General features: G+C 38.8%; 2 protein-coding genes across 2 annotated transcripts in view; one reads left to right on the forward strand and one right to left on the reverse strand.

Annotated features, from left to right (window-relative positions):
* Window positions 1–10216, forward strand: LOC123770681 (ferritin, heavy subunit). The gene is made up of 4 exons (XM_045762764.2): window positions 1–193; window positions 1435–1536; window positions 3388–3510; window positions 8874–10216. The coding sequence occupies exons 1-4, from the start codon at window positions 92–94 to the stop codon at window positions 9054–9056; spliced, it is 510 nt and encodes a 169-aa protein (XP_045618720.1). The 5' UTR covers window positions 1–91; the 3' UTR covers window positions 9057–10216.
* A 7040-nt stretch (window positions 10217–17256) lies between these two features.
* Window positions 17257–27706, reverse strand: part of LOC123770680 (protein kibra) — a 47605-nt gene continuing 37155 nt past the window's right edge. Inside the window, 3 exon segments of the mRNA XM_045762762.2 lie at window positions 17257–19083; window positions 23555–23688; window positions 26009–26199. Of these exon segments, the coding sequence (XP_045618718.1) occupies window positions 18657–19083; window positions 23555–23688; window positions 26009–26199 (752 nt within the window). The 3' untranslated portion in view covers window positions 17257–18656.

Consider the following 27706-nt stretch of genomic DNA (forward strand, 5'->3'; position numbering starts at 1 on the left):
CTCGCTACTTTGAGCAATTTGGATCTGGCAACCGTGCTTCCAGAGGCGAGGCCAGCGTCGAGGGTCACACCCAGCCACACTCAGGGGGAACATGGCATCTGCTATCCGCCAAAACTACCGCGAAGACACTGAAGCTGCCATAAACCGATACATTAACCTTGAACTACACGCCAGTTATGTCTTCCTGTCTATGGTGAGTGGCCGCTGGTGTATGTCGCCTATCTTCTTGAGATTATTTCAGGGTGTAGCGTCCCCGCGGCCCGGTCCTCGACCAGGCCTCTTTTTGTTACACATTCCCAGGAAGCAGCCCGTAGCAACTGTCTAACTCCCAGGTACCTATATACTGCTAGGTGAACAGGGCTATCAGGGTGAATGAAACCCTGCCCATTTTGTTTCCGCCTCCACCAGGGATCAAACCCGGAACCTCAGGACTAGGAATCTGAAGCGTTGTCCACTAAGCTGTCAATGCCTATCCAGTATTTTCATTAGGATATTATAACCTCATATGTAACCACTTATTAATTGGGTTATGGTTCACTAGTGTTTATTTGGTGTGTCCGTCCCCACAGTCACTTGCATAATATGTCTTTGGGGAAGGGGCTGCAGCTTCCGGGCCCATGGTTGGGCTTTTGCTAAGGAGGCTTCCTGCCCTCAACTCTGGCAACTTGTAAACATTAAATGTTGATTACACACCAAATAAATACTATTTGAGGTTCACTCCATCAACCTCACACTAGAATTATAAGCAACTAACAAATGTGTCGTATCAAAAAGTCTCTTATGTTATTTTCAATATAATATTAAAAATAACATAAAGACTTTTTATATGTATATATATAACATTCAATATTCTGTACAGTATTTATATTATATTTTGAGGTCCTGGTAGTACAGTTGGGTTCATTCTCAATTCACAGTCGAGAATTCCGGGTTATGGTGTGTATTGGCTAAGTGTCAACTGTAGACTACTCTTGATATTGGGTGTATATTTTATATTGGTTAGTAGTGTGTGTGCAGTAGTTGATAGTTTGTGTGCATATCATAATTTCTCTTGGGCTATTTATTAATGTTACTGATTAAATTTTATCCTTGACTCCCATAAAAGATATACTGCACCATATGTTTACTAATCAGTGTGTCTAGATTAGCTACATACTGTATTTATATAAGGCATGTGCTGTATTGAGCTTAATTTGCACTTGCATCTATATATATACCTCTTGTACATAAGAATTCCATACCTGGTGTAATTTCTAAAAACTGAAATATTAATTATAAAGTAAATTCTTACTAGAATTTACCTTCTAGTGTGTGGTCTGGTCAACATACTTTAGTCACGTTATTGTGACTCATCGCCTGTAAATTCTTACTAGTATTTCCTATACAGTATGATGCCTTTAGGATTTTCATATTAATGTATAATCTTCTTAACAGAGCTACCACTTCGACAGAGATGATACGGCACTTCCGGGGTTGAGCAAATTCTTCAAGGGCCACAGTGATTTTAATAATGTTAATGCTCAAAAGTTGATGAAGGTAAGATGAAAGACTGGATATTTTTATATGAATGGAGGGAAGTCCGAGGCTGGGATTTTATAGGTAATATACCAATTAGTTCTTACAAGTGCCCCCTGCATAGAATGCGGGGGGCAGTTGCCTTGTGTAGAATCATGATCTTAAAATTTCCCTTCTCATATAATCTAATATATGCCACTACTGTTGATTAATATTAATAAGAAGAAAATTAAATTACAGTTTAGGAAGCTGATAGCATTGGTATACAATCCCAAGTGAGTTTTATTGGTATACTGTACTGTATTGTACAGTACATTCAGTCTAGGAATGTTTTTATCCTGTTTTCATATTTTCCTATACTGTATTTGCTTGAATATATTTTCATAGCAGCTTAATTTGGCTTTATATTATATACACCCTGTATTACTATATTGGATAGCACTGTACAGTAATGTAACTTCTTTTGAGGTTTCTTAGAAAATGACTCGATCAATATTTCTTCACACGTTTGCTTTTGATTGGTTGAACTTGACCATTTTGCAGTTCGTCAATCACTGTAAATCATTATGAGTGCATCTGCAAGTACTCACAAATATAGTACTTTGTATCCCATAATCTGCTAGTAAAGTCGATCATTGAAGTTGGGTTACTTCACTTCAGTGGCTAGCCTTCTTATAAATAGTTATGTTAATGGCTGTCACACGTGACAAAGCATTTGTTGAACTTGCAAACGTCTGAGAATATTCTCCCTATGATTTCTGGACCTTGCTCTCCAAGCAAGGAGAGCTGCTTAAGCTGCTAGGGAGGTAGGTTATTCCACTGAAGGTTGACCATTCGGTCACGATTCCGTGCAATGTCTATGCAAGACATTGCATGGCCCAATTCCGTGCCCCCCATTCCACAACAGTGGAATGGGGGGCATTCCACAACAGTGGAATGTCTTGAGGCTGAACTGCCAAACCTACCAATAAAAATGGTTCATAGCTGAAATAATCAGTTACTGTACTAGTTTCTAGGAAAATCTGCAGAAGCACCATTGGAACAACAGCCCCCAGCAATTGGGGGAAAATGGGCATTCAACTGAAAACTAGATTTTATTGTTAAAGCCAAATATCTTATTCAATCTAGCACATCATATGTACAGTGATGTGCATGTAGTCATCAGCTATGTGAGAATACACAGACATTTCTGCAGTACGGTAAACATTAGACAAATGGTCTTGCATGCAGCTACCCCCTCTCATTAACAGTTCTTCAAAGTGTACCACTCATTTGTTTTTCATTGTAAATTGGAAGGGTGGTTTATTTAGTACAGTAACTGTGTTGCTCCATCCTTAATCTGCACAGTCTTAAATTTCCCAATCTTAAGACTTTTTACATGCTCCTTCACTTAATTTTTCAACATAATTTTTGTTACATTGCTTACTAGTATCCTTTATCCTTTAATTGTTTCAACCATCTTTTAAAGGATGATAACTCTTAATGTCTGTCACATCATGATGCATTTCACCAGTGATTTTTGTTAATTTTAAATTTTCCAAGAAATTATTATATTTGAATGATGTAAATTCAGTATTTACCCGAATTTACCTGAGGGCCACTTAAACACTAGTGGCCTCGATAAGAACAGGAAACCGGCAGCTTGTTAAACGTCCCCTCACATTGTCATGATAAGTATATCACACTTACTTGCCAAATGGCGACCCATGAATCTTGTTTGGTACTAGGCATACAATTATGCCTAGGTTAATGCAGTTAAGGTCAATACAGTTCTAGCCAGAAGTTGATAAGAAATATATCAGTGGAATATTTTAAGTGTTAACAAACTTCCTTAGATGGTATAAGATTTTAAACCATCCTTATTTTGCATAGTACCAGAACCAGCGTGGAGGTCGTGTTGTCCTGCAGGATATTCCTCCCCCTCCCAAACAGGAGTGGGGTCAGGGACTGGAGGCCATCATGACTGCCTTAGATCTTAAGAAACAACTTCATAAGGTGAGATTTCACTTCTGCTTTGTTTGTTTTAGTGCATAATACTGCAAATATCCTTATTTCAGCTTTGATAACAAGAGCTTGGTATATTTGCTTACCGGTACTTAAATTTTGACAATTTAATAGATGTTTGGACCTTCAGACTAACTAGATATTTTACATAATGGCGTGTATAGCGGACAGATTTTACACCAGCTATTTTTTGTCTCGTCAGATCTTCCTTTATGGTATCCTAGGATTTCTCTTATTAATCATATAGTACTTTCTTTACCTCCAATGGTGGATTAAGATTGCCAGTAATATTCTTATCATTTTCAAGTCTTAAATTATCAAAGTTATCAGGTAAATTGATAAGAGCTACTTAAATGTGCGATACTGTAAAACAAATGTAATGGTTATCTAATAATTGTTGGTTTATTTAAATTATGGTCAATAATTACTTAGTTTATCTTTTAATGTATTTTGGATAGTTTGATGTTTATTATAAATTGATTTAATGTACCTTACCTTGAGGTTACCTTGAGGTGCTTCCGGGGCTTAGTGTCCCCGCGGCCTGGTCGTCGACCAGGCCTCCTAGTTGCTGGACTGATCAACCAGGCTGTTAGACGCGGCTGCTCGCAGCCTGACGTATGAGTCACAGCCTGGTTGATCAGGTATCCTTTGGAGCATCCACATCCACATACTGTGCGTGCGTTTTTTTCTTTTATTAATTTTACCATCATTATTTGATCCAAATGAATAAATACTACACAGTTCTGCAATTGTATGTATGTGTGAAAGTAATGAAGCTTCAGTAACACTTCCAGAGATGCTTAACAAATTTAACTCTGGCAAAATGTAACTTCTTGACCCTTTAATTGCACAAGTCATCGTTAGCTGTGATGAGTAACTGTCGCAGAATTGCGCACCACAGCTATTGATATGTTGGAGTACCGCGCGAGATTTAAAAATCCCGTGGCTATACGGGGTTCACATCAGCTTCCTCAGGGCTCTTGTAAACAGATGCCATTTAAAAAAAAAAAAAATCGTGGGCAAAATTCCCAGGTGTGAGAGCCTCGGTACTAAGTGAGCAACCATGACTGGTTTCAGCTTCTGACCACAGCATAGCCTAAAAAATGTAAAAAATATATGTAATTGAAGACCCCCCTGACTGTGATAAAAATGACCAGGAGTCTGATAATAGCAGGATTGTTGTGATAATTAGCACTGTGCATAGTATGGTGGGTGGAGTAATGCTGAGGGAGGGAGGGAGGTAACTTTGTCTGCTGACAGTGTGTGGCCACCTGTTATTGTCTAGAATCACCATATAAACTAAGTTCACTATGGTGAACACAAATGTAGATACTTATATATAACGTGAGTATATAGTGTAATAACAGCACAAACAACATGGTGGGAGGAGAAATCTTAGTGAGGGAGGGAGGCAGCATCAGCTGACTGTGTGTGGCAACATCTGTTGTTGTCTGAACTCACCATACCAGCTTAATTGTACAGTTATGGTGAGCAAAACATGTAGATACTTATATATAACTTGTGTGCATTGTGTAATAACAGCAAAACTATTTGTTTATTGTTTTATGAACATAATAACTGAATCACTAATATGCACACCATAATTTTGAGTATAGTGATGAGTCACACATTCTATTATATAAACATATCACACTACACACTATTGAATAATATTACTGCAAAAAAAAATAATACAAAAATCAATCGGAGACATTGAAATAATTAGGTAATAATATCTTTGTGGTAACTCCTGCCTGACAGCTCTGGTGGAGCTGACCGCCTCCAACAATTGCTCTGTCAAAGCCTCAATTTTGCCAAACTTCCTTGCCCTATTGCGGCCAAAATATATCGCCTATGATTTTTTTTTTTTGTTCCCCCATAGTCAGGAAACATACATGAACACTTTTATATAAGGATTTTTTCTCTCACCTGGGCATGTTGCAGACTATAATCACAATAGCAGCCCAGGGGTTAACCCTCAAACCGCTAGGGGCCCAAATGGAATTCACACCTACAGGCGCAACAAAAAAAAAATTCCAAAAAATTCTTTCGTCTTATAGAAGTGTTCATTTTTGTTCCCTGATCACGGAAAAAATAACAAAAAAAATCGTAGGTGGCATATTTTAGCTGCAATAGGGTAGGGAAGTGTGGCAAAAAAGGGGCATTGGCAGAGCCTTCGCCAGACGAGGTCTACTCCGCCCGAGCTGTCAGACGGCAGTTGCCACAAATATATTATTACCTAATTATTTCAATGTCTCTGATTGATTTTTTCTTAGTTTTTTTGCAGTAATATTATTCCATACAGTGAATTGTGGTATATTTATATTATAAAATGTGTGAACCATCGCTGTACTCAAAATTATGGTGTGCATATTAGTGATTCAATTATTAAGTTCATAAAACAATAAACAAATAGTTTTGCTGTTGTTACACTATATACACAGGTTATATATAAGTATTTGCATGTTTTGTACACCATAACGAACTACTAAGTTGGTCTTGTGAGTCAAAAAGCAACGAGGAGTGACCGCCAAACACCAGCGAGCCACTCGCTGCCACTCCCTCCCTCAACACCACCTCACTCACCCTCATTCACCTCCTACAATACTCTTTCTGTATTTATTCACTATACACAGACGTTATATATACGTATTTACATGTTTTGTTCACCATAACTGTACATCTAAGCTTGTATGGTGAGTAAAGGCCACAAAGACGTAGCTACTCACACAGTCAGCTGATCGGCGGCCGCCCTCAAGGCCAGACGCACTAATATTTGTCCTTCAACAATATTGTTTGTGGTGTTATTACGCTATATACACATATTATATATAAGTATCTACCTGTTTTATTCACCATACCTGAACAAATAAGCTGGTATGGTGCCCAAAGACCATAGTGGCCATCAGTAAACACCATGCCAAGACGTGCAGACGACGCTCTTCCCTCACCAAAATGGCGGCTCCCAACCTACTCCTCTCGCTGTTATCTCACACTATACACACGTTATATATAAGTATCTACATTTGTGTTCACCATATCGAACCACTAAGCTGGTATGGTGAGTGCAGTCAATAAATGGTGGCCACACAGTCAGAAGACGACGCCACAACCCTCCCTCGCACAGCCTTACCCTTACGCCTCCCTCCATGGAGCACAGCGCTAAATATCACCACAATCCTGCTATTATCAGAATCCTGGTCAGTTTTATCACAGTCAGGGGGCTTCAGTAATACTATCACTGCTAAATAAAAGCAGTATCATATATATTATGGTATTTGTAGGCGATGCTGTGGTCACAAGCTGGACAGCGGTGCTGTGAGCTCGTGCTGCGTGCGCCAGCCTTGGTGGCTTGCTCAATACTGACTAACACCCAAGAATGTTGGCCTGGATTTTTTTTCTAGGTGGCATCTGGCAACTATCGGTCATGGCTGTACTATAGCTGCCCCTATCCCAGGCGGGGAGTTTAAATTATAGCGCTAGACACGAAATCATATATAAATGATGTGCGCGGTTTCGGTTTTGTCATTGATATCATTTATATATGATATGCGCGGTTTGAGGGTTAAGCAAGAGAGCTCTTACTTTGTGTAATAGCTTGCAGGTAGTGTGTCCCAAAGGAATGGCTTTAGGTCTTTACTTACTTTTTTTTGTTTAATCTGTACAATGTGTTTCCTGAAGTGAAGTAACATGTAGTGTTGGTCAGTTGAATATTATACCATATTTTTCCCCAATTTTTTTCATCTGTGAATGAAGTTCCCAATGAATTTTTAGATTTAATATATACACAGACACATTGGCCTGGGAATTTAAGGATGTTGGATTAGCTATCAGCGTAAGAATAAGTATTTGTATCTCTTTTGTGTAAATTAGAAAGTGTTGTAACAGTTTTAACAGGACTGAATTATTAAATAATTTTAAGTTCAGGCAATTGTTAATTTATTCATGCATTATCATTACCCATTTTCCACTTTATTGGCAGGGGAGGCATTGCCTTAAAAATAAAAATACTATAGTGAAAGTCTGTAGATATTAAGTGTCCATCATTCATATGACATTACAGATGACAAACTGCCAATATTATCATTTCTCCACTACACCCCCAATGCTTTGTGAAATTGGGTTCGCCTGAATCATATCGCCTCTTCTTTCTTCTAGTTTGGCATATATAACGCCTCTAGCTTTTTTTCATATCTCTTGTTTTTCTGTTCTGGAAGCCAATTTGTAGCATGCCTTTGCACCTTTTTCAATTTATTAATGTGCTTCTTGAGATATGGGCACCATGCAACTGCTGCATACTGTATCTTAATTTTGGTTTCACAATTCATGAACAGTTTCTTTAGTATTTCATGATTCATGTAATTAAAAGCAACTCTGAAGTTGAAAAGTGCAACGTATGCTTTTCTCAATGTCCTTTATGTGTTCCTCTGTGACAGTTTACTATTCATAACCACTCCCAGATCTCTTTGTTTGTTCTGTAAGTCCTTTCCCACATAATTTTTAGGTTGTATGTTGTTTATTTTCTCCTATTCCACATTCTGTAATGTGGCATTTATTCACATTGAATTTGCCACGTGGTGCTCCAGGCACTTATTTTATCTAGATCAATTTGAAGGGCATGACAATCATCTAGGTTTCCTATGTTACCAAGTATCTTGGCATCATCCACAAACAATGTTCGTATAATTCCGTACAGTATTACTTTTGGTAGATCGTTTATGTAGAAGACCATTACTGGTGCAAGAACTAAACCCTTTGGTACTCTGCTAGTAGCACTCCTCCAGTCATGTACAGAATCTCTGATTACCGCCCTCATCTGTCTGAGAATTTTTCATCCATGTCAGCAGTCTCCCTGTCACCCCTCCAGCATTGTTCCAGTTTCCAAAAGCATCCTCATGTGTATGTAATTATTTAATTAGGTAATTTCACTTGCTCTTTTTTTTTTTTACCAGATTTAAATGGTGTCCTCTTGATATTGATATGTTCTCAAACCATGTACTAATACAAAGCAAATATTTGGATAGCACATTTTTTGTTTGAATTTAAAATGGTAACCTGGCATGCAGCAAGGAAATGTTTGTTATAGCATTTTGAAATAAGGTAGTTTTGTCTTTTGGAAAGTATGATTTTGTAACTAATAACTTGTACTTTTTAAACCATTTGTATACAGGTATTGATTCAAATTGAAGTGGGAAATGGCTAGGATGTACTATTACATAATTTAGCCTGTTATACTTTCCGTATTTTCACAATGCAATAATAAGCGACTCGTTGAAAAAGAGATAAAAAAATGGGTTAAAAAATGGGCTAATTAGCCTTCTATGGCATTGTTTACATAATAATGTTTCTTTCAGGGGCTCCTAGATCTTTGTGAAGGAATATCCGAGGAAGATACCCATGCGCTCGATTTCCTGAATGGTAATTTCTTAGGCGAGCAAATTGAGACCATAAGGAAGCTTGGAGACATGGTGACAAAGCACCAGAGGGTGGAAGGAAATAATATAGGCTTAAGTATGTTGGATAGAGATTTATTATAGTATGAACATAATTGAATGTTCTTTAAAAATATTCTGCATTTCTACTCTCAGCAGTTGTATGCTTAATAATGTCAAGAAAGTTAATTTAGTTATAAGTTTTTACTACAGTTCCTCCAAATTTTTTTTGGAGGTACTTTTCTCCATTAAAAGCTGGAATTAGAAATCTCGACTTGTTTACACTTCTACTGTATAACGTATTCATGGAAAACTGATTAAATTCATATCAATAAGAGTGGGATATAGGAAGTACACATATTTTGGGTCAAGTATTAATACTCTAATGGCAAATGGCATTGGATAAACTTGGGTCAGAGAAATTTAAGATAATTATTGTAGTTCTGATCCATAGCATATATTGAAAGAAATATAAACTGAAGTATTTGGTATAATATAAAAAATTAATGAATGAACAAAAATTAACATTTATACTGTATACAGTATGCAGTTTATTGGCTAAGTAGCTGTACTGGCCTTAATGTTGCACTTGCTGTAATCCTTGTAAGCCAGGACATTACTAGCCGTGTCTACCTTAGACGGAAACAATGCAATCTAGTGCCAATTATACTTTATACACATGCCGGCACCAGTACGGTATCTTGTACAATGTAATTATACTGTCCATATTCTTTAGATGATTCCAGGCACACCTGAGAAGTAGGGTAGTGGAATTATGATGGCATGCATCAGTTCAATCATTCTAGGGTTTATAATTACCCATTTTATAGTGTTGTAATAGAAACGTATTAATAATTTTTAATGTTTACGGCTTTGGGTAATTTTTTATGATGTGGCATATAATGATACATGTGTAGCAGACTCCATTTAGTGTGTATCAGTTCTCAGCTGTAGACTAACACTAGATACACTGCAGTACTTGGTTCTTTGTAGGAAATAATATTGTGTACTCAAAAGATTGTGGGGGTGCTTGCTTCTCGAAGCACTTTTTGTCAGTAGTATCACTACGGTATCCTCAAAACAGAAATCTCAGGTTGCAGTAGTTGTAGTAGTAGTACAGAAGTCTTTTGCAGCTATGTTATGTCAAAGGTAATAGAATAGAATTGGTAATAAATTTGTGAAACTTTACTTTGTAATTCTATTTTTATTTTTTTTACTGTACCTGTATTGGAATGTAAATGACTAAATACAGAATATTGACAAGAGCTAAGCTATCTCTACATCCTTTCAATATCTTGAGTAATGGTTAAATAGTTGACATTGGGATCTAAAGCATAATTGCTATTTTTCACAACTTCATCCTTTCTTTTGATAATTACTTGCTTCAAAATTTCAGCTGTGATGCTGTGTTCAGAACATGTTTTAAGAGTTAGATGTGAATGAGCTGTATTAGAGGTTCTAGTGATAATATATTAAATATCACATTGAAATAATGATCAAATTCTACAGAGCATCATGACCCCCATTCCCAAAACTAGACCTGCCAATATACAGTGACACCTCAACTTAGGATTTTTTTGAGTTACGACTTAAATTTCATCGGAAAATGCGACTCAACTTACGACCGTGTCGTCGACTAACGACCTTTGTTGATATGCATTTGGGTCAACCGAGCGCATGTTCTGGTGGAATGACTGAACCCGCCTCAGTTTACCAGAGCTGCCCGCTTAGTGACGATCACGCTTGTAAAGAATTTCAGTATTTTTGTGTTTTTTTGTTTTTTGAACGTAAAAGTAATTATTATATGTCACGCCATGGGTCCCAAGAAAGTCAGTGGTAAGGTTCACCTAAGAAAACACGTGTGAGGGATAACCATAGAGGAAAACGAGAGATCATTCATAAACATGAAAATGATATGAGGGTTGTTGATGTATAGTAGAGGATGTCCCTTCCTCATTTATTAATAAAATGTGTGCAGTATGGGAAGAATTGCAAAGTTTTGCTGAAAAGTGTCACCCAAATCAAGTTGTAGCAGGTCATTGTGTTAAACTTTTTAATGACAATGTGATGTCTCACTTCAGACAAGTGTTACAATGTAGGGAAAAACAAGTGTTGCTAGATAGGTTTTTAGTGAGAAAAACAAGCAGTGAGTCACAAATTAATTTTACTTAGGTAATTACAAGCAGGTCCTAGTGGTATGCAGGCAAAACGTAGGAGAGAGAGTATGCCAGAAAAGTCCACTGCCTGATGTTATAATGAAAGGGGACTCCCTTTCCAAAAACTAACACCTCTTCTCCTCACCATCTTCCATATGTCAACAAGAGTCCTCATTCAAGGTAAGATATACATACTGTATTGTAGTATTATTCAGTATAAAATGTATTTTTAAGTTAATATTTTTGGGGGTGTGGAACGGATTAATTCAATTTACAGGCATACCTCAGTTTAAGAGTTTAATTGGTTCCTGGAGACGCCTCGTATTCCGAAGCTAATTTCCCCATAAGAAATAAAGGGAAATGAATTAATCCGTTCCTGACTACCCCAAAAACCCCACATCAAACTAAATTTTTATACCTAATTCATCTAAATAAACCTACAAAACTATGTTCCAGTTATTACTTACCTTGCTGTTGAATGCTGTAGGCGTATGGAAGATGGTGAGGAGGGGGGAGGAGGAGAGGAGTTACTGTTTGGAAGGGGAGTCCCCTTCCATTATCACATCAGGCAGTGAGGACCTTTCTGGTGTGCTCTCCCTGGGACGTTTTATCTGAGTGCCACTAGGTCCTGGTTGAGGCTCACTGCTCGATTTCCTCACCACAAATCTGTCCAAACCCTGGCTTTCTCACAAATAATGGCCTCCAAAACACTGTCACCCCTTAACTCCTTGTCGTGTATCCAAATTAATAACAACTTTTCCACTTCAAGTATTTGTGGTCTTTGTTTCGTTATTGTTCTGACTCCTTTTGCCACTTTAGCACTCATAATCTCATTTTTCTTCTTAAGTATAGTGCATATTGTTGATGTGGCTTTGTTGTACTGCCTACAAAGTTCAACAACACGTGTACCGTTCTCATGCTTCCGAATGAACACTTGTTTCTCCTCTATTGTCATCCTCACATGGGCTTTCTGGCCTTTATTCTTACCACTGGCTTTCTTGGGACCCATGGTGAGATATATAATAACAAATTGTATAGTCAAATCACCAAAAATCCAACAAAACACTGAAAATCCGCGATTAGAATTGATGTGGGGTAGTCACTGGGTGCGAGACAATGGTAAACTGAGGGGTGGAGGGGCGACGATCGCCGAACCACCACGCGCTAGGTCAGCCTGTACGCGTATCAACAAACTCGCATCCCGAGGTAACCCTCGCCTTCTGAGACATATTTTTCGAGGAAATCCTGCTCGTCTTCCGAAAAACTCGCATACAGGGACACTCGCATTCCGAGGTACCACTGTACATTTTTTCTTATTGGAAAATTCGTTTTGACTTACGACCCGTCTCTGGGAATGGATTAAATTCGTAAGTCGAGGCCCCACTGTACTGTACTTTTTATGCCTAACTAATGGTGTAGATATACATCAGTAGATGTGAATGCCACATTGTTTTAGTTCAAGCATGAAAAGTCTGTGGTGTGTGTTTGTACAGTGCTTTGCATAGAATTACTACCATGTACCTGGTATCATAACTACATAAATGTTTTGTAGAAAGCTTTAATTCTTTGGTAAACATTTTGGGGATTCTTCAAAGGTCAACCCATTCTAATGCACATGAAACCTGTAGCAGACTGTTAAATCACAGATTTAAATCAATGGGGAATCAAAGCCATAAAAATGAGCCTAATTAATTACCAAATACATTTTGCTTTTTCCAGATCCTTAATAAATTACTGCTCAAAACATCAAAACACCTGCACTGTGCATAGTGCCTTCAGGCCCTCAACTGAGGGTGCTCATAACACCTTTTAGTGCATGTAGGAATGTCATAAAATTCAAAATGTGCATGCATGTGGTAGGTTGGTTAGCAGATGGAGACCTGAAGCCTCCAGTGAGCATCTGCCGTTTTATAAAAAAAATTCTCGGCATGCCCCATGGCTGCTGGTAGGCTCGATTGCGAGTAACCATGGACAATGCACACGCATCTAGCTCCTGGTCACAAATTGGTTGCGTGGTTGAAAACCCACTCTGAAGATGACATTCAGGACATAATGTTTGAAGAGGACCTTACTAGTGATGTTGACGACCCAAAGCCCAATAAAGACTTGACACAAGTGATAGACATTGATGGCAACGATACAGTGAGTGTATAGTACAGCCACACCATATTAGGTCAATGGCACTCCCATTACCATCACCACCTGTGCCATCTGACATTTCCTGAACATTGTGATAATTTAGATGTCCGAGTCCTTGCGGTCCGATCCTCGACCAGGCCTCCTCGTTGATGTGTTCCGAGAGGTTAAGTGGTTATCTTGAGGTTATCTCGAGATGATTTCAGGGCTTTAGTGTCCCCGCGGCCCAGTCCTCGACCAGGCCTCCACCCCCAGGAAGCAGCCCGTGACAGCTGACTAACACCCAGGTACCTATTTTACTGCTAGGTAACAGGAGCATAGGGTGAAAGAAACTCGGCCCATTGTTTCTCGCCGGCGCCCGGGATCGAACCCGGGACCACAAGATCACAAGTCCAGTGTGCTGTCCGCTCGGCTGACCGGCTCCCTCCGTGGTAAAGACACTCGTGGAATCACTGCTGAACAAGGGGCACATTCTGTACACTGACAATTATTATACAAACCCTCTGCTATGTTCCTGCTTGAACATAGTCTGAGCCTGCTTGAGTCTGTGGCACAGTAAAGCCACTGAGAAATGCCAATTTTGGTACTGGTATTTCAGTGGGTGATTGTCAGCTCGGAAAGAGAGCCAAGATTTTATTTGTGCATTGGAAAGACAATGCAAAAGTAAATATGTTGACAAACTATTCACACTGGTGAAATAGTAGACAGTGGCAAAGTGAATGTGGCAACACAAGGTAAACTGTATAGGCCAAATTGTCATGGACTACAATATAAATGAGACTGTTGTCACTGTTACCTGCGAAGTTTGGCCAGGAAGGTCGTGCTGTGATGAGAGTTTATGTGCCAGCAATTCCTTGCGCTGCTCATGACTGGGATACAAAGATGGCTTTGCTCTACACAAGCCTAATTACATGCCAAGTACAGGAACACATGACAAAGGTAAATATAAACAAATCTACAAGGGCCTGGTTGATACCTGGTTGATGGGGTTCTGGGAGTTGTTGTTCTCCCCAAGCCCGGCCGAGACCAGGCTTGACTTGTGAGAGTTTGGTCCACTAGGTTGTTGCTTGGAGTGGCCCGCAGGCCCACATATCCATCACAGCCCGGTTGGTCCGGCACTCCTTGGAGGAAACAATCTAGTTTCCTCTTGAAGATGTCCACGGTTGTTCCGGCAATATTTCTTATGCTCTGTGGAAGGGTGCTGAACAACCGTGGACCTCTGATGTTTATACAGTTCTCTCCGATTGTGCCCATGGCACCTCTACTCTTCACTGGTTCTATTCTGCATTTTCTTCCATATCATTCACTCCAGTACGTTGTTATTTTACTGTGTAGATTTGGTACTTGGCCCTCCAGTATCTTCCACGTGTGTATTATTTGATATCTCTCGTCTTCTTTCTAGCGAGTACATTTGGAGGGCTTTGAGACAATCCCAATAATTTAGGTGCTTTATTGCGTCTATGTGTGCCGTATATGTTCTCTGTATTCCCTCTATTTCAGCACTCTCTCCTGCTCTGAAGGGAGAAGTGAGTACTGAGCAGTACTCAAGACAGGACAACACAAGTGACTTGAAGAGTACAACTATTGTGATGGGATCCCTGGATTTGAAAGTTCTCGTAATCCATCCGATCATTTTTCTGGCTGACACAATATTTGCTTGGTTATGCTACCTAAACTTTAGGTCGTCAGACATCATTATTCCTAAATCCTCTACATGCTGTTTTCCTACTATGGGCACATTTGATTGTGTTTTGTACCCTGTATTATGTTTAAGGTTTTCATTTTTACCATACCTGAGTACCTGGAATTTATCACTGTTAAACATCATGTTATTTTCTGTTGGCCAGTCGCCGTGACGAGGGTTCGAATCTACTGTACGACAGAGAGCATCCTAGATGCTGCCTTAATCAATTGCGCTACGACATGGTAAAAGAATTGCAACCAGAAGTTCTACTGAACTTACTTGAATGGTAAAAGAATTGCAAATTCTTAAGAATACACAATGAAGTGACAGGAAGCAAAAATGTGTTTGCATCTGGTATTATGGAAAAAACAAAAACATCAAAGCAGAAGCCACAGATGGTAAAATTCTTTTACCATGTCGTAGTGCAGTCGATTAAGGCAGCATCTGGGATACTCTCGGATGTAGGCTTGAACCCTCGTCACGGCCCTTGTGGATTTGTTCATTTGATGCATTACGCTATTGTGATTTCTGTGTGTAAAGGTAAATATGTTTGCAAGCATACACAATGAAGTGACAGGAAGCAAATATGTGTTTGTACCTGGTACTATGGAAAAAACAAAAACATCAAAGCAGAAACCACACTATTGAAAGAAAAGGCAATGTAAAAGATTTTGGAGTAATCATGTTGGAAGACTGTACTTTTAAAGAAAATAATGTAGTTGCTGTCACATCTGCAAGAAAAATTGGCAGGTTGGATAATGAGAACCTTCCAAACAATATATGATACGCCATTGATGATTACTTTATTTTAAGACATTAGTGCTCTCTAGAGTGCAATATTGTTGCACACTAACAGCCCAATTCACAGCTGGAGAAGTTGCTGACCTGGAGGGCATGCAAGGATTTTTTACTGCTAGAATCTACTATAAAACATCTAAATGATTAGGACCACCTGAAAATCTGTATTCCTTAAAGAACTGGCAGGAGAGATACATAAATAATAATTTACATTTGGAAAATATTATAAGGACTGATTCCAAATCTGCACACAAAAATAACACCACATGAGATCAGAAGGCTTGGCAGGACATGCAAAATAGCCCCGCTGAAAAGCAGAGGTGTAATAGGCATGCTGAGAGAGAACTCTTATCAACATCAAAGGCCATTTCAGGATGTCTCTTTCTTCCCACCTGTCCCTCATTAGACTCCTTGGTGAAACCACTACTGTTGAGGTCACTCACCTTATGCTCTTTTGTTCTCGTATTAGTGGCATCCTCAAGTGATATTTAGCACATTTTGACTTTGATGGTACTACAGTCTCCCCAACTTGGTGCCTTTTCTTACTTAAACCTAGAACATACCCAACTCTCCTAGGCTTAGTATTGTGCATAGTAATTCCTCAGCATAGCAGAGGAAACTGCCTCTTCCTACTCGCCTTCATTTCATCTATACAACAGCTGACCCAGATGTGTTTGGGAAGCCCTACCAGTCACCCTCCACCCAACCAAAGACCCCCAGGCAGGTGTTTCAGCCAATGCTGGTTATCCGTGGAAAACTCGCAATTACGCTGCCGGCCTCCACATCTCGGTGACAAGGCTGTGACACCACCAGCAGGAGTATAAGTACCCCCGACCTTGCTCACCTCAGCAATCTCTTCTGGTGCTCTGGGTCAACACTACAGCCTTCACACATCATTTGCTCCCTGCTTCCTCGTGTACAGGTGGTGATGTTTATGTAAATATTGTTATTGTCACGTTAATACAAGAAAGAACGGCAAGTGTTAATTTTATTATTGTATGTTAACAGGATTTCAGGTATCATTTTTTGTGTTTGTTCGTATTTAATATTAGTAAATTGTTGCATTTTCATTTGAGTATTCCTTATATCCTATGTAATTTTCATACTGCAAGGGCCAAAGGAGCACTTTTTTTCTCAATGCGAGGTGCGAGCTACATTACATCTGCCCAGTATAGCTGCGCTACTGCATCACTTCACAATACTGTGTAAGTTTTATTACGTTTTTCTCTGGTCTTATACAATGTGAAGACTGTAGTACAATACATGAAGCACCACAGCCCACTTTTGTACATAGAGTAACAAGGGAGAGTAATTTTTTCAACATACTGTATAATGAGTGTAAAGTGCACTTTTATGTCTGAGTTTATCCAGATTGCTTTTAGCAGTTACTAAAGACACACTTCCTTGTACAGGTATTATAATGAAAGCAGCATTAAAAATTACAGTATTGTACTGTAAAATGAACCTTAAAAAAAAAGAGCTATCATAAATCGTAAACTTCGTGCAATGGGAATATAATTAAAATATCAAAATCATTTCATATTTGTTAGCATAAATAACAAATTTGTACCTGCCAAAGGCACATGGAAATAGTATATATAATTCTATTTACATATTTACAATATATTTTTTTGGTTCAACTTCTCTGCGTGAAAGTTTGAAATGTAACAAGTTAGTACTTACTCTTGGACACAACTATTAATAATGTAATAGTATCAATCTGTTAGCAGACAATAACTCTATTCATAATATAAACAAGTTATTATATAGATAATATATAAATACTCTTCATAAGTCTGGCCCTATTCAATGTACAAATATATAAAATTAATTTGGTTTCAGCCATAAAAACATGACCATGTAAAAAGTGAAGATACAGGGAAGTAGAAGACTTAGTTCCAACACGACTAATATTGCTTGTTCTCGGTTACCAACACTTCAGTACCACAACAGCTGCCAACGCATTCTTCCACCTTTATACAAAATATGTAACCTTTCAACAATTCTGGGAATAACATCAAAGACTATACAAGCATGCTTTAACATCAGGTTTGGACCCGAGGTCTATTTTTAAAACATTTCTTCTTTAAAACCTACAAAGGAGAGTGCCTACTTTCTATATTTTTTTTTTTAATAATAGTATTTTCATAATATATAGATAGTGGACACGCTCCTCAACATTGGAGACAGAGCAGGTACACAGGTAAGCCTTGGTATTCTAGCATAATAGTGAGGTTAGCCTTACCACAGGCATTCACCAACACTTCCAAGAACTGTTGAAACGTCTCTACAGAACACATTTGCACAGTCTTCCTATGAGTATGATCATGTGAGAATTATTAAAATCTCCTGAAAAGTGGAAGACAAGAGGGAAGTATCACTAGTAGAAGGCACAGCACATAGACCCTTTACGCTATTTGTGACATTCCATCACTCCCATGTTAATGGGCTGTGCATTAGAAATGATTTTTTAAGTCAACAAAAAGCCTTAAATATATATATATAACCTCTTTGCCTTATGAGCAAATAATGCCATACATTGATCTTTTGTGGCTTTTAACACATCTATAACAAAAATAAACTGTGAAGATCCCTGTGGACGAGTTCATCTCGTCCACAGGGATTCTTACCGTCAAGTGAGTGAAACATGAAATGTCCACCCAGTAACACAGGCTTATGGAAGCCTCTTTATGTAAAAGATGAGATCTCTGAAGAAAGCAGACATCTATACACCAGTCTTGTGTCAATGATTCGATCTGTAAACTATGAGATTCAGCAATTAAAAATACTAAAAGTTCTTTGTCTGTCCTAGCTGAACTCCAGAGTCTCTTTAAATAAATAAAAGTAAGCCTAGTGATACTGGATGAACACAGTCATGAATATATGAGACCACTGATTTTTAAAGGTTTACTCTAACTTTTGAAGGAAAGATCAGACTTCCACACCCTGGTCTTCCGTGCTGAAAAGTACATCAGGACGGAAGACTTTGGGAATGGCACCAGTGGTAGATTGTCTGGCAGTTAACTGTCTCATCAGTAGAGAGGCAGAGCCAGGCATGGGGGATGAAGTAGCAGTTGAAGTGGGTGTTGGTGATGAGGGAGATGATGTGTGTGGAGACTGTGTGGGAGTGTGCTCACCAGACTTTTGATCTGTGCTTGGAAGTGGTAGTCTTGAAATGCATGGTGAATGAGATGAGTTTTTCTGGTCTGAAGTAGCAGACGAATACGATGGTAGTGTGGTGGCCAATGTAGGATGAAGAGGGCCGAGTGGTTCAGTAGGAGATGCTACTTCACCATCTGAATCCATACTTAGTGGAGGAATGGTGGGACTGGACTTTAGGAAGAATGCCATCTTCTCTCTGGAAGTATAATTTACACATGAAATATATTTATCAAATTGTCAGTGATAAGAAAGATTAATTGTGCAGCAAAAGTCTTAATTTACAATTAGTGTAATGTACTTCAAACATAAGAGTCCAAATCCACACCAATTGTCTCTATGCATAAACAAACTTCCAACAATACACAACAATAATAATAATAATAAATGCTTCCAATACTACACAAGAATTTACACACTTTTCCATATTTCTTGTTTATAGGATATAAGTGAAAAACTGACTAGACTTTAAAATATTGCACTCCAGTTTCCTCAGAAAATCCCAGATAAACTTCATATGATCTTCAGAAAAAATTGAATGCACACAACATGCAGATTAAGCATGTTTATATGCCTGGTTCCAAATCCCCCAAAGTTGTATGATTTGTAGCCATTTGCCCAGATACAAAACATCTCATATGTGAAGCTACCATCTTGTCATGGGGATAAGTATGGTGATCTGTTATATCAGAAAGAATACCAGGAAGTAGCCTAAATGAACAGGCACATGCAAATGACCTGCTACGGATGTGTGACATCCATAGGAAATTTGCTTAAACCAGCAAATGGTAGAACCAACTAGAAGAGAGCACGTTGGACCTCATTTTCACTAATAATGATGAATTGATCAGGAACATAATGATTACAAATACCTGTTACTCAGATCACAACCTAATTGAAGTTCTGACAAGCATGGGGAGTAAACCTGCACAACCAGTCCCGAGTACCAGGGAAGGAGAATTCAGCAAATTCAATTTTAATAATAAACAGATTAACTGGGAGCAAATAAACCAAGACCTCACAGAGATAAGCTGGGAAGAACAGCTAGGAAATGCAAACCTGAACCAATGCCTGGAAAAAATACTCAGTAGCTCTAGAATTATGCTCAAACCGCATACCCCTACGAAAAAAGAGGAAGAGATGCAGACTGGAACGGAAACAGCGTTCCCTCTATAGGTGAAGAAACCGAATCGCGGAACAACTTGAAAGCCACACTATCTCAAGAACGGTGAAGAAGGCTAGGTAAAGAAATAGAAACGATTGAACTAAAGCTACAAGAATCGTACAAAATCCAAGAGAGACAAAGAGAGCAAAAGGCCATCAGTGAAATCGAGAGAATTCTGAAATATTTTTTCTCCTATGCAAAATCAAGATAAAAAACTACATCAGGCCCCGGCGACATAAAGATGGAACTTTCACAGCAAAGAAATGACCGAAATACTGAGGCATCAATACAGCTGTTTTCAGCAAGCCACTAAACACACTAAAGACTGATAACCCTAATAAATTTTTCATGGATGTGATGCCAACATCAAATCTTATATCAGATGTCACCCTATCCCCAATGAATTTTGAAGAAGCCATAGACAGTATGCCTATGCACTCTGCACCAATCCCTGATTCCTGGAACTCCATATTTATCAAGAACTGTAAAAAAGCACTGTCGCAGGCCCTTCACATTCTTTGGAGACAAAACCTAGATACTGGCGTTATCTCTGACATACTAAAAACAGCAGAGATAGCACCACTTCATAAAGGAGGAAATAAGGCAGGGGCAAAAAATTACAGACTGATAGCACTAACATCACATAGCACACTCTCGAAGATTTTTATAATAAGAATTAAGATCACAAAAATACATGGAATCACATCTCTATAACCCTGGACAACATAGTTTCAGAACAGGGCACTCTTGCCTATCACAGTTGCTGGACCACTATAACATGGCCATGGAAGACACGCAAAATGCCAATGTAATTTACGCAGATTTTGCAAGAGCCTTTGACAAATGTGACCATGGTGTTATTGCACACAAAATGTGTGCAAAAGGAATTACCAGGAAAATTAGCAGATGGATCTACATTTTCCTGACTAACAGAACCCAATGTGTAATAGTGAAGAAAATAAAATCCAGACCATCAACAGTGAAGAGCTCAGTCCCCCCAGGGTACTGTGCTTGCTCCAGTACTTTTTCTCATCCTCATGTCTGATATCGACAAGGACATAATCTATAACATTATCATCCTTTGCAGATGACAATAGGATTTTTATGAGTAGACAACAGAGAGAACACAGTAAACCTACAATCAGATGTAAATCAGGTCTTTCTATGGACTACAGAAAATAATATGGTATTTAATGAATACAAGTTCCAGCTCTTGTGCTACCGAAAAAATGAAAATATAAAAACAGAAACCACGTATAAAATGCAGTCAAATCTTAACAGAACAAAAAACAATGTAAAGGATTTTGGTGTACTCATGTCGGAAGATCTTACCTTTAATAAAACACAAAGTAGCCATCACAACAGCAAGGAAAATGACAGATTGGATAACAAGAACGTTTCAAACTAGAGATGCTATACCAATGATGATACTCTTCAAGATGCTAGTGCTCTCTAGAGTGGAATATTGCTGTACAATGGCAGCCCCTTTCAAAGCTGGAGAAATTGCTGGCTTGGAGAGCATGCAGAGATCCTTTATTGCTAGATCCACTCAGTAAAACATATAACTATTGGAACCTACTAAAATGCCTAAATCTGTATTCTCTTGAGTGCAGGCGGGGAGATACATAATAATTTACATATGGAAAATAATAAGGGGCTGGTCCCAAACCTGCACACAGAAATAACCACATGAGACCAAGAGGTATCAACACGTTTCCACTACACATAAGGGGTATAACTGGCCGACCCCTTGCAGTATTCAAGAGAGAACACTACACTACACGTTCAAGATTTGTTCAAAAGAGAACTCGATAAACTCCTCCAAAGGATACCTGATCAACCAAACTGTGACTCATATGTCAGGCTGCTCGCAGCCACATCCAACAGCCTGGTTGACCAGTCCAGCAACGAGGAGGCCTGGGTGATGACCGGGCCGCGGGGACAGAAAGCCCCGACACCAACACAAGGTATCATACAGTGCGGTGCTTCAAACCATAAAAATGACATAGGAACTGTGACGAGAAATTAGTCGTTTTGTTGGGAAACTACCTCTGACTCACGTGTAACAGTTGTTATAAACCATTCTCTATAATTAAAAAACTGAAACATCCACATTTTCTTGACTTGCAATACACTTATGGCCATAAAGAAACAGGCCCTCGGTCTTGCTAGTAATGTATTGCTCTTTATTTCCCAATGTTGGGAATTCATACATCATACATCAATGCAATACAATACGGTCAATACAATGCCTACTCAAAATTCCTGGCAACATTCACAGTAGAATGGTCATCTTCACAAAGTTCAATGACTAAGATTATTCTTAACTAATTATGTAACTTGCTTCCTCTTAGCAACTTTATGATGATTGCTGCTGCTACCATACATGATCTTGGGAACAAAAATATGAAAAAAAAAGTTTGCAAAGAAATTCTTTCAGTAATAGTACTATATACAATCACTTCACATGAGGGAAGAATGTTTTGATGGGCAAGTTCACAGGGTCAGTCCAGACCCACTTGGAGCACCTGCTTCTATAGGAGAGCATGACCAACCCTAACTTTACAACTAGAAGCAAGAGCCAGTAAAAACAGTGCTTTGAAAGAGTTATCACAGACCAAAGAGACAACTGAAAACAGAGGGGACAAAAGACCAACACCTGATCCAGAGACCAAGATGGCTCTGGAGGAGAATGAGCAGGCCAGTGGTGAAAAAAGCACAAGACAACATATGGAATAGCACCAATGAAGTACCGATGCTGATACAAAAACAGCTCTGACGAGGCCAAGTTACAAGATGCCCATCAACAAATCAAAGGCAAAAGGGGTAAAACCACTCGAGCCATTTGGATGACAACCAATGAAAAAAGACAGACAAAGATGAATAGATGGTCAAGAAACTTCACACTTTCAGCACGACAATAGATGCAGGCGAGATACCAACAACTCGACCACCTGCTGACAATGCAAATGCCGAAAGACCAGCATCAGATGTGAGGAGCATATTGAAGCACCAAGAAACATGTCAAACAACTCTTTACAGCCAAAACATATCCAATTTTCTACTGTTGTACCAGTTTTATACACTGGAATGGCAATTGGCCACTGTATCTTGAGTGGCATGCAAACAGTCTATTTGAATGATGTCACACTGTATAACATTAATAAAAGCTTTATACTGTACAGTACTGTATTTATGTGTAGTCCTATAAACAGTACACATAACAAAGCAGTCTTTGATACAAAAATCAGTATATTGAATAATTAAGGATACCAGAACACTAGAAATGAAAAGTTTCACTCTACAGAACAAAATTTGTTTAAGTAATTTAGTGGGAGCATACAGAGCCAGTAATTGATGAACAACTAGAGGCATGTTGAACAAAGAGAAAGATTGCAAGGAACAAAGCAGATAAAAATAGTTTCTTTCACCTGCAGTACACAATGGTTAATCAAAAACTCTTTCATGCTCACAATGATCAACTAAAAGCTATTTTGTTACTTACTTAAATGATACAACATCAGGCTGACCTCTTGGAGTTTTTGAATTTCGCAATTTGTGAATTTCTCTTGACGTTTTCCTTAGCATTTTCTCCATCCTTCGATCTTCTGGTGATTTGACACCACCACCCTTAGTAGCCTGGAATGAGAAAAGGTGCATTATATATGGTTATCTGAATCCAAATGCATATGTAATGGTTTAAACAATGATACTGTTCAAACCGGTATAAAATAAATGTATTTTACCTTAATCTGGATTTATATCATATTTATATTTATCTTGCCAATGGATATAATCCAAAGTCAAATAATGCAGGAGAAATCACTAGTGTGAACAAGGTCTTATAGTAATATAACTACACAATTCTTAAAATGAAAATATAGGTCACAATGGTTATCTAATCCATGGTTGGTATGTCAAAGGTTGACATCACAAATTAGATAATGATGTTTACTATGGAGCTTGACCTGTGTTTTAGGAAGCATCATGTTTAAAAAGTGAGGAAGATTTACACAAATGAGTTTACTGTGCTTTAAACTACCTTTTAATGATGTACACAAATGAAACCATGATGACTTGTTTCAAAAATTTTGGGAGCAAGTTGAGTTCAAGGCAATGCATACTCCTTTAGGCAAATTTTTATCATCAATGCAGAGATTTTGTGTTAAGGTACTGTACTGTAAAGTTAGGATTAAAAGTGTTGAGAGTTGTTTTCCCATCTCTACCCTTCTAGATGAGGTGTGTAAATCACATGAGGTTGTGCTATAGGCCTACATACCTCCATTTCAGTCAAACACTAGTTATATTGGGTGTGGGTGGAGCCCTCATCTCAATATCAATGGCAGGGTAGCATACATTGTGTCACTAATTATGCAAGAAAATGGGTTTCCTAATGGTAGTTGTTAGGGAAGGAGGGGAAAGTTTGGCGGCTAGGAGTCGCATCCCAGCCAGAAGGTCAGGCCCTTAACCGCAAGAGACAGTGAGATGAGGGTCTCTTTGTTTGCCCAGGCCTCATGGTATCATTGGGCACTAAGACAACCAAGATGCCAGCCAATCTTAAACCAGGCCTACAATACCTTCTGCCGGATTGACTTTCCTCAAGAGAAACCATTGAAATGTATACAGGCACTAGAAGGACCCCAGCCAAAGGCCATTCAGCACCAATCTGCTAACACAATGTTGCTCTATCCTCTAATGGCCCATAGTTGAAATGTGCATTTGTCAGGTGCTAGTGTCAAGTTAACTACTGTATAGCATAATTCATTAGAGGATCAACCACGAATCTAAAGGAATCAGAATTTGCATACCTCTTTATTTATTGTCATTACAGAAGTAACTAAGAGACAAGAGTAACATACAGCATTGGACTAGGCAAGAAATCTGTAATAGTTATCATGAGTTTATGTGGGGAAAAAATTTATTGTTTGGGTACTTGCTGTGTAACAAGCTTTTGTGAGAGGAAGCGCACGATTTACCACAGAAAATGTGTGCATCCCCTCAGCTGCCCATGCCACATGACGCAACGCTACCTCCTCACATGAATTTAATCTACGTCATGCTCTTGTACCAATCTCATATTAAACTGTATGCAGGAAATAATGAAGGCAGATGTGTTTGGTATGATTGATGGTGTGCACCAACATGCAAGAAGATATCTGGATTTCCCAATTGCAATGTAAGAACTGAATTGATAGTTTTGCCCGATTATAATTTGCTATCATATCTGTACAGGTGCAAAGTTCGAATTACAAGATGGAGGGTGACCTTCAATCAATACATTGTGAGAAAGTGATCAGAAACAACGGCCTGTGTGTTTCATTCAGGGGTTGTGACAGCACTTGTATTGCACACGTCAGTCATTTTGTCATTACTGTTATGCTGAATATCATTTATACTAGTATGTTCATGAATGTGCATGGAAACTGATGATTCCAAAGAACCTGATTGGAACTCCAGTGTAGTGCCACAATTTACTAGTGGTAGGTGAGAGCAATACTGTAATCATTACAAGTAGCCTAAGTGGCTCTTTTTAGAACAATCATCATTCAATTGGACTGCATGTGTCTCTGTTTGATAGCTTTTCATGACAATTAACATAATGAATATCACAGTCTGTGGACAATAAGTTAAGGTTACCTAAATAAATAGCTATTTACTGATAACCCTTGCATTTTAAACTTTTTCTTTTGAAATCTGGAACCTTTACTTCTATAGTATTACAGCCAACAATATATTTAATATTTGATGCATGATCACAAGCCAGAAGTCCCTCTTCCTGGTTAATTCAGAGTAGCATGACCTATCATATGTAAATGATTCAAACCTCACACATAGTATAGACACAAACTGCACATCCACTGTATATATATGGAGTGATGTGATATTGCATATGGTAGTGGTCATAAAAAGTAATGTACAAACAGAGTTACTGATGAGAAAATGCTTTTCGACAACTTACCTGTGTTAGGACACTGGTCATGGTGGTCTGGTCAGCCAACCATGATGGAGGGTCAGGCGAATTCTTCACGCTCTCTAACTGATTCTTGAGGATTCTTAATCCCTCCAACTCTTCGTGCAGTTGACGGAGACGCCGTTGCTGGGCTGCTAGATCCAGCTCGAGATCCAGGGAAGTTCGACCGCCCTTCATTCCTGATATTTGAAGTATAAGAAATAAGTTACTTGTTTACATGACAAACTGTAAGCTATCTAACTCAAGATTGGCAATTAGACATCTATGAAGATTTTCTTAGTTTTTCACCTAAAAAATGCAAAGAATTCTGTCTTTCAATATTCTTTACGTCAATTTACCCTTTTTCCCACTAGCCTTTAACCCTTCTGTTGAACGTTTTTGATGACTGCAGTCAACAGGCATGATTTAGTAAATAAGTGCAATTATTTTGACTTGAGATCAGGTGCTTACAGAGATGTCACCAAATGCACCCAAAATAACCCGGCTAGGAATGGTGACTGCAGTGCACCATATAAACAAGTATATGAACCTAAACACAACCAAAGAATGTCCCCAGCCAAGGGCCCAAACAGGATGTATCAAAGAACTAAATAGTCCAAGGCAAAGCACCCCACCCTGGTGGCCTGGCCTCTCAGGGGCCAACTCCCAAACACACCTGAGAAGATAACTGTCAGTGCAGGGGCAGTGCTAGTGGCAACCCAGCAAGAAAGTCCCGAGTGCACAACCAACCACAACAATGCCCAACCCTATATAAGCCAGAAAAAAACATACATATGAAGCCAACACTAAAATCAAAGAACAATACACAAGCAAATGGAGCCCACAGTATGACCACAGACAGCTGGTAATTAGCTTGACCTAGAGGGGCTACCAGTAATGACGCGCAGATAGGAGAATTACTGGTAAAACTTTCCACCATAACATCAACAACAGAACTGACCAAGACAGCTGCTGCAGGCAGGGGCCAGGCCACTTGATGATGGTGATCAGTACTTGCCCGAAACACTGTGCGTACTAGTGGCTTTAGGCATTGTATGTACTAGCTCTATCTATCTATAGCTCTATAGCTCTCCAACATCATGTTTGTAACTCATTTTCAATGTATATACCTTTACCTGAATAAATATCTTATCTTACTACAGTAACAAGATTTGAGCTAGTTTGAGTGAATCCCTTGTTCTGTGTGAATCGCTTACAGATTTATCTGGCAGTTTTCAAAGCATCATTTTTTGTAAACCCTCCAGTTGTCTAAAGCTTTGCTGACTTCCTGGATGTTTTTTCTGTGGGGTGATGAATTGTCATGTGCTCTCTGTGAGGAGGCGAGCAGGAAATGGCTATTTCCTGGTAGGCCAAACAGAACTTCCACAACTGAAGTAACCTTTTATCATGGAGCAATCTCAGCAAGATAGCTTCAGGGAGCCACCAGGCGCTCTCCCAGAAAAAATCTTTAGTGAGTATGCTTATTGGGATCATTTAATAATTCAAATTTAATATTTTGAATGATAATCTTTTTCTTGGGAATACTTATGGCCTGGTATTGAGTTACTTGGGCCATATTTTCTATTAGAAAGGTTCCCTGCACACACTAGTGCAAAATATCAACCTGTGCTGATTGCGGCAGCTCGTAAAACATCCACAGTTCATGTTTGCTGATCACTAAGCTACTAGGAAAGATAAGAAACTTAG

The sequence above is a fragment of the Procambarus clarkii genome, chromosome 56 (genome assembly GCF_040958095.1).
Source record: "Procambarus clarkii isolate CNS0578487 chromosome 56, FALCON_Pclarkii_2.0, whole genome shotgun sequence".
NCBI classification, from domain to species: domain Eukaryota; kingdom Metazoa; phylum Arthropoda; class Malacostraca; order Decapoda; family Cambaridae; genus Procambarus; species Procambarus clarkii.

What these genes read in the sequence shown, in the direction of transcription:
- LOC123770681 (XM_045762764.2), top strand. Translation starts at nt 92, where the DNA reads ATGGCATCTGCTATCCGCCAAAACTACCGCGAAGACACTGAAGCTGCC. An exon ending in GTTATGTCTTCCTGTCTATG is followed by an intron (nt 194 to 1,434) that starts GTGAGTGGCCGC and finishes TCTTCTTAACAG; the next exon opens with AGCTACCACTTCGACAGAGA. An exon ending in ATGCTCAAAAGTTGATGAAG is followed by an intron (nt 1,537 to 3,387) that starts GTAAGATGAAAG and finishes TATTTTGCATAG; the next exon opens with TACCAGAACCAGCGTGGAGG.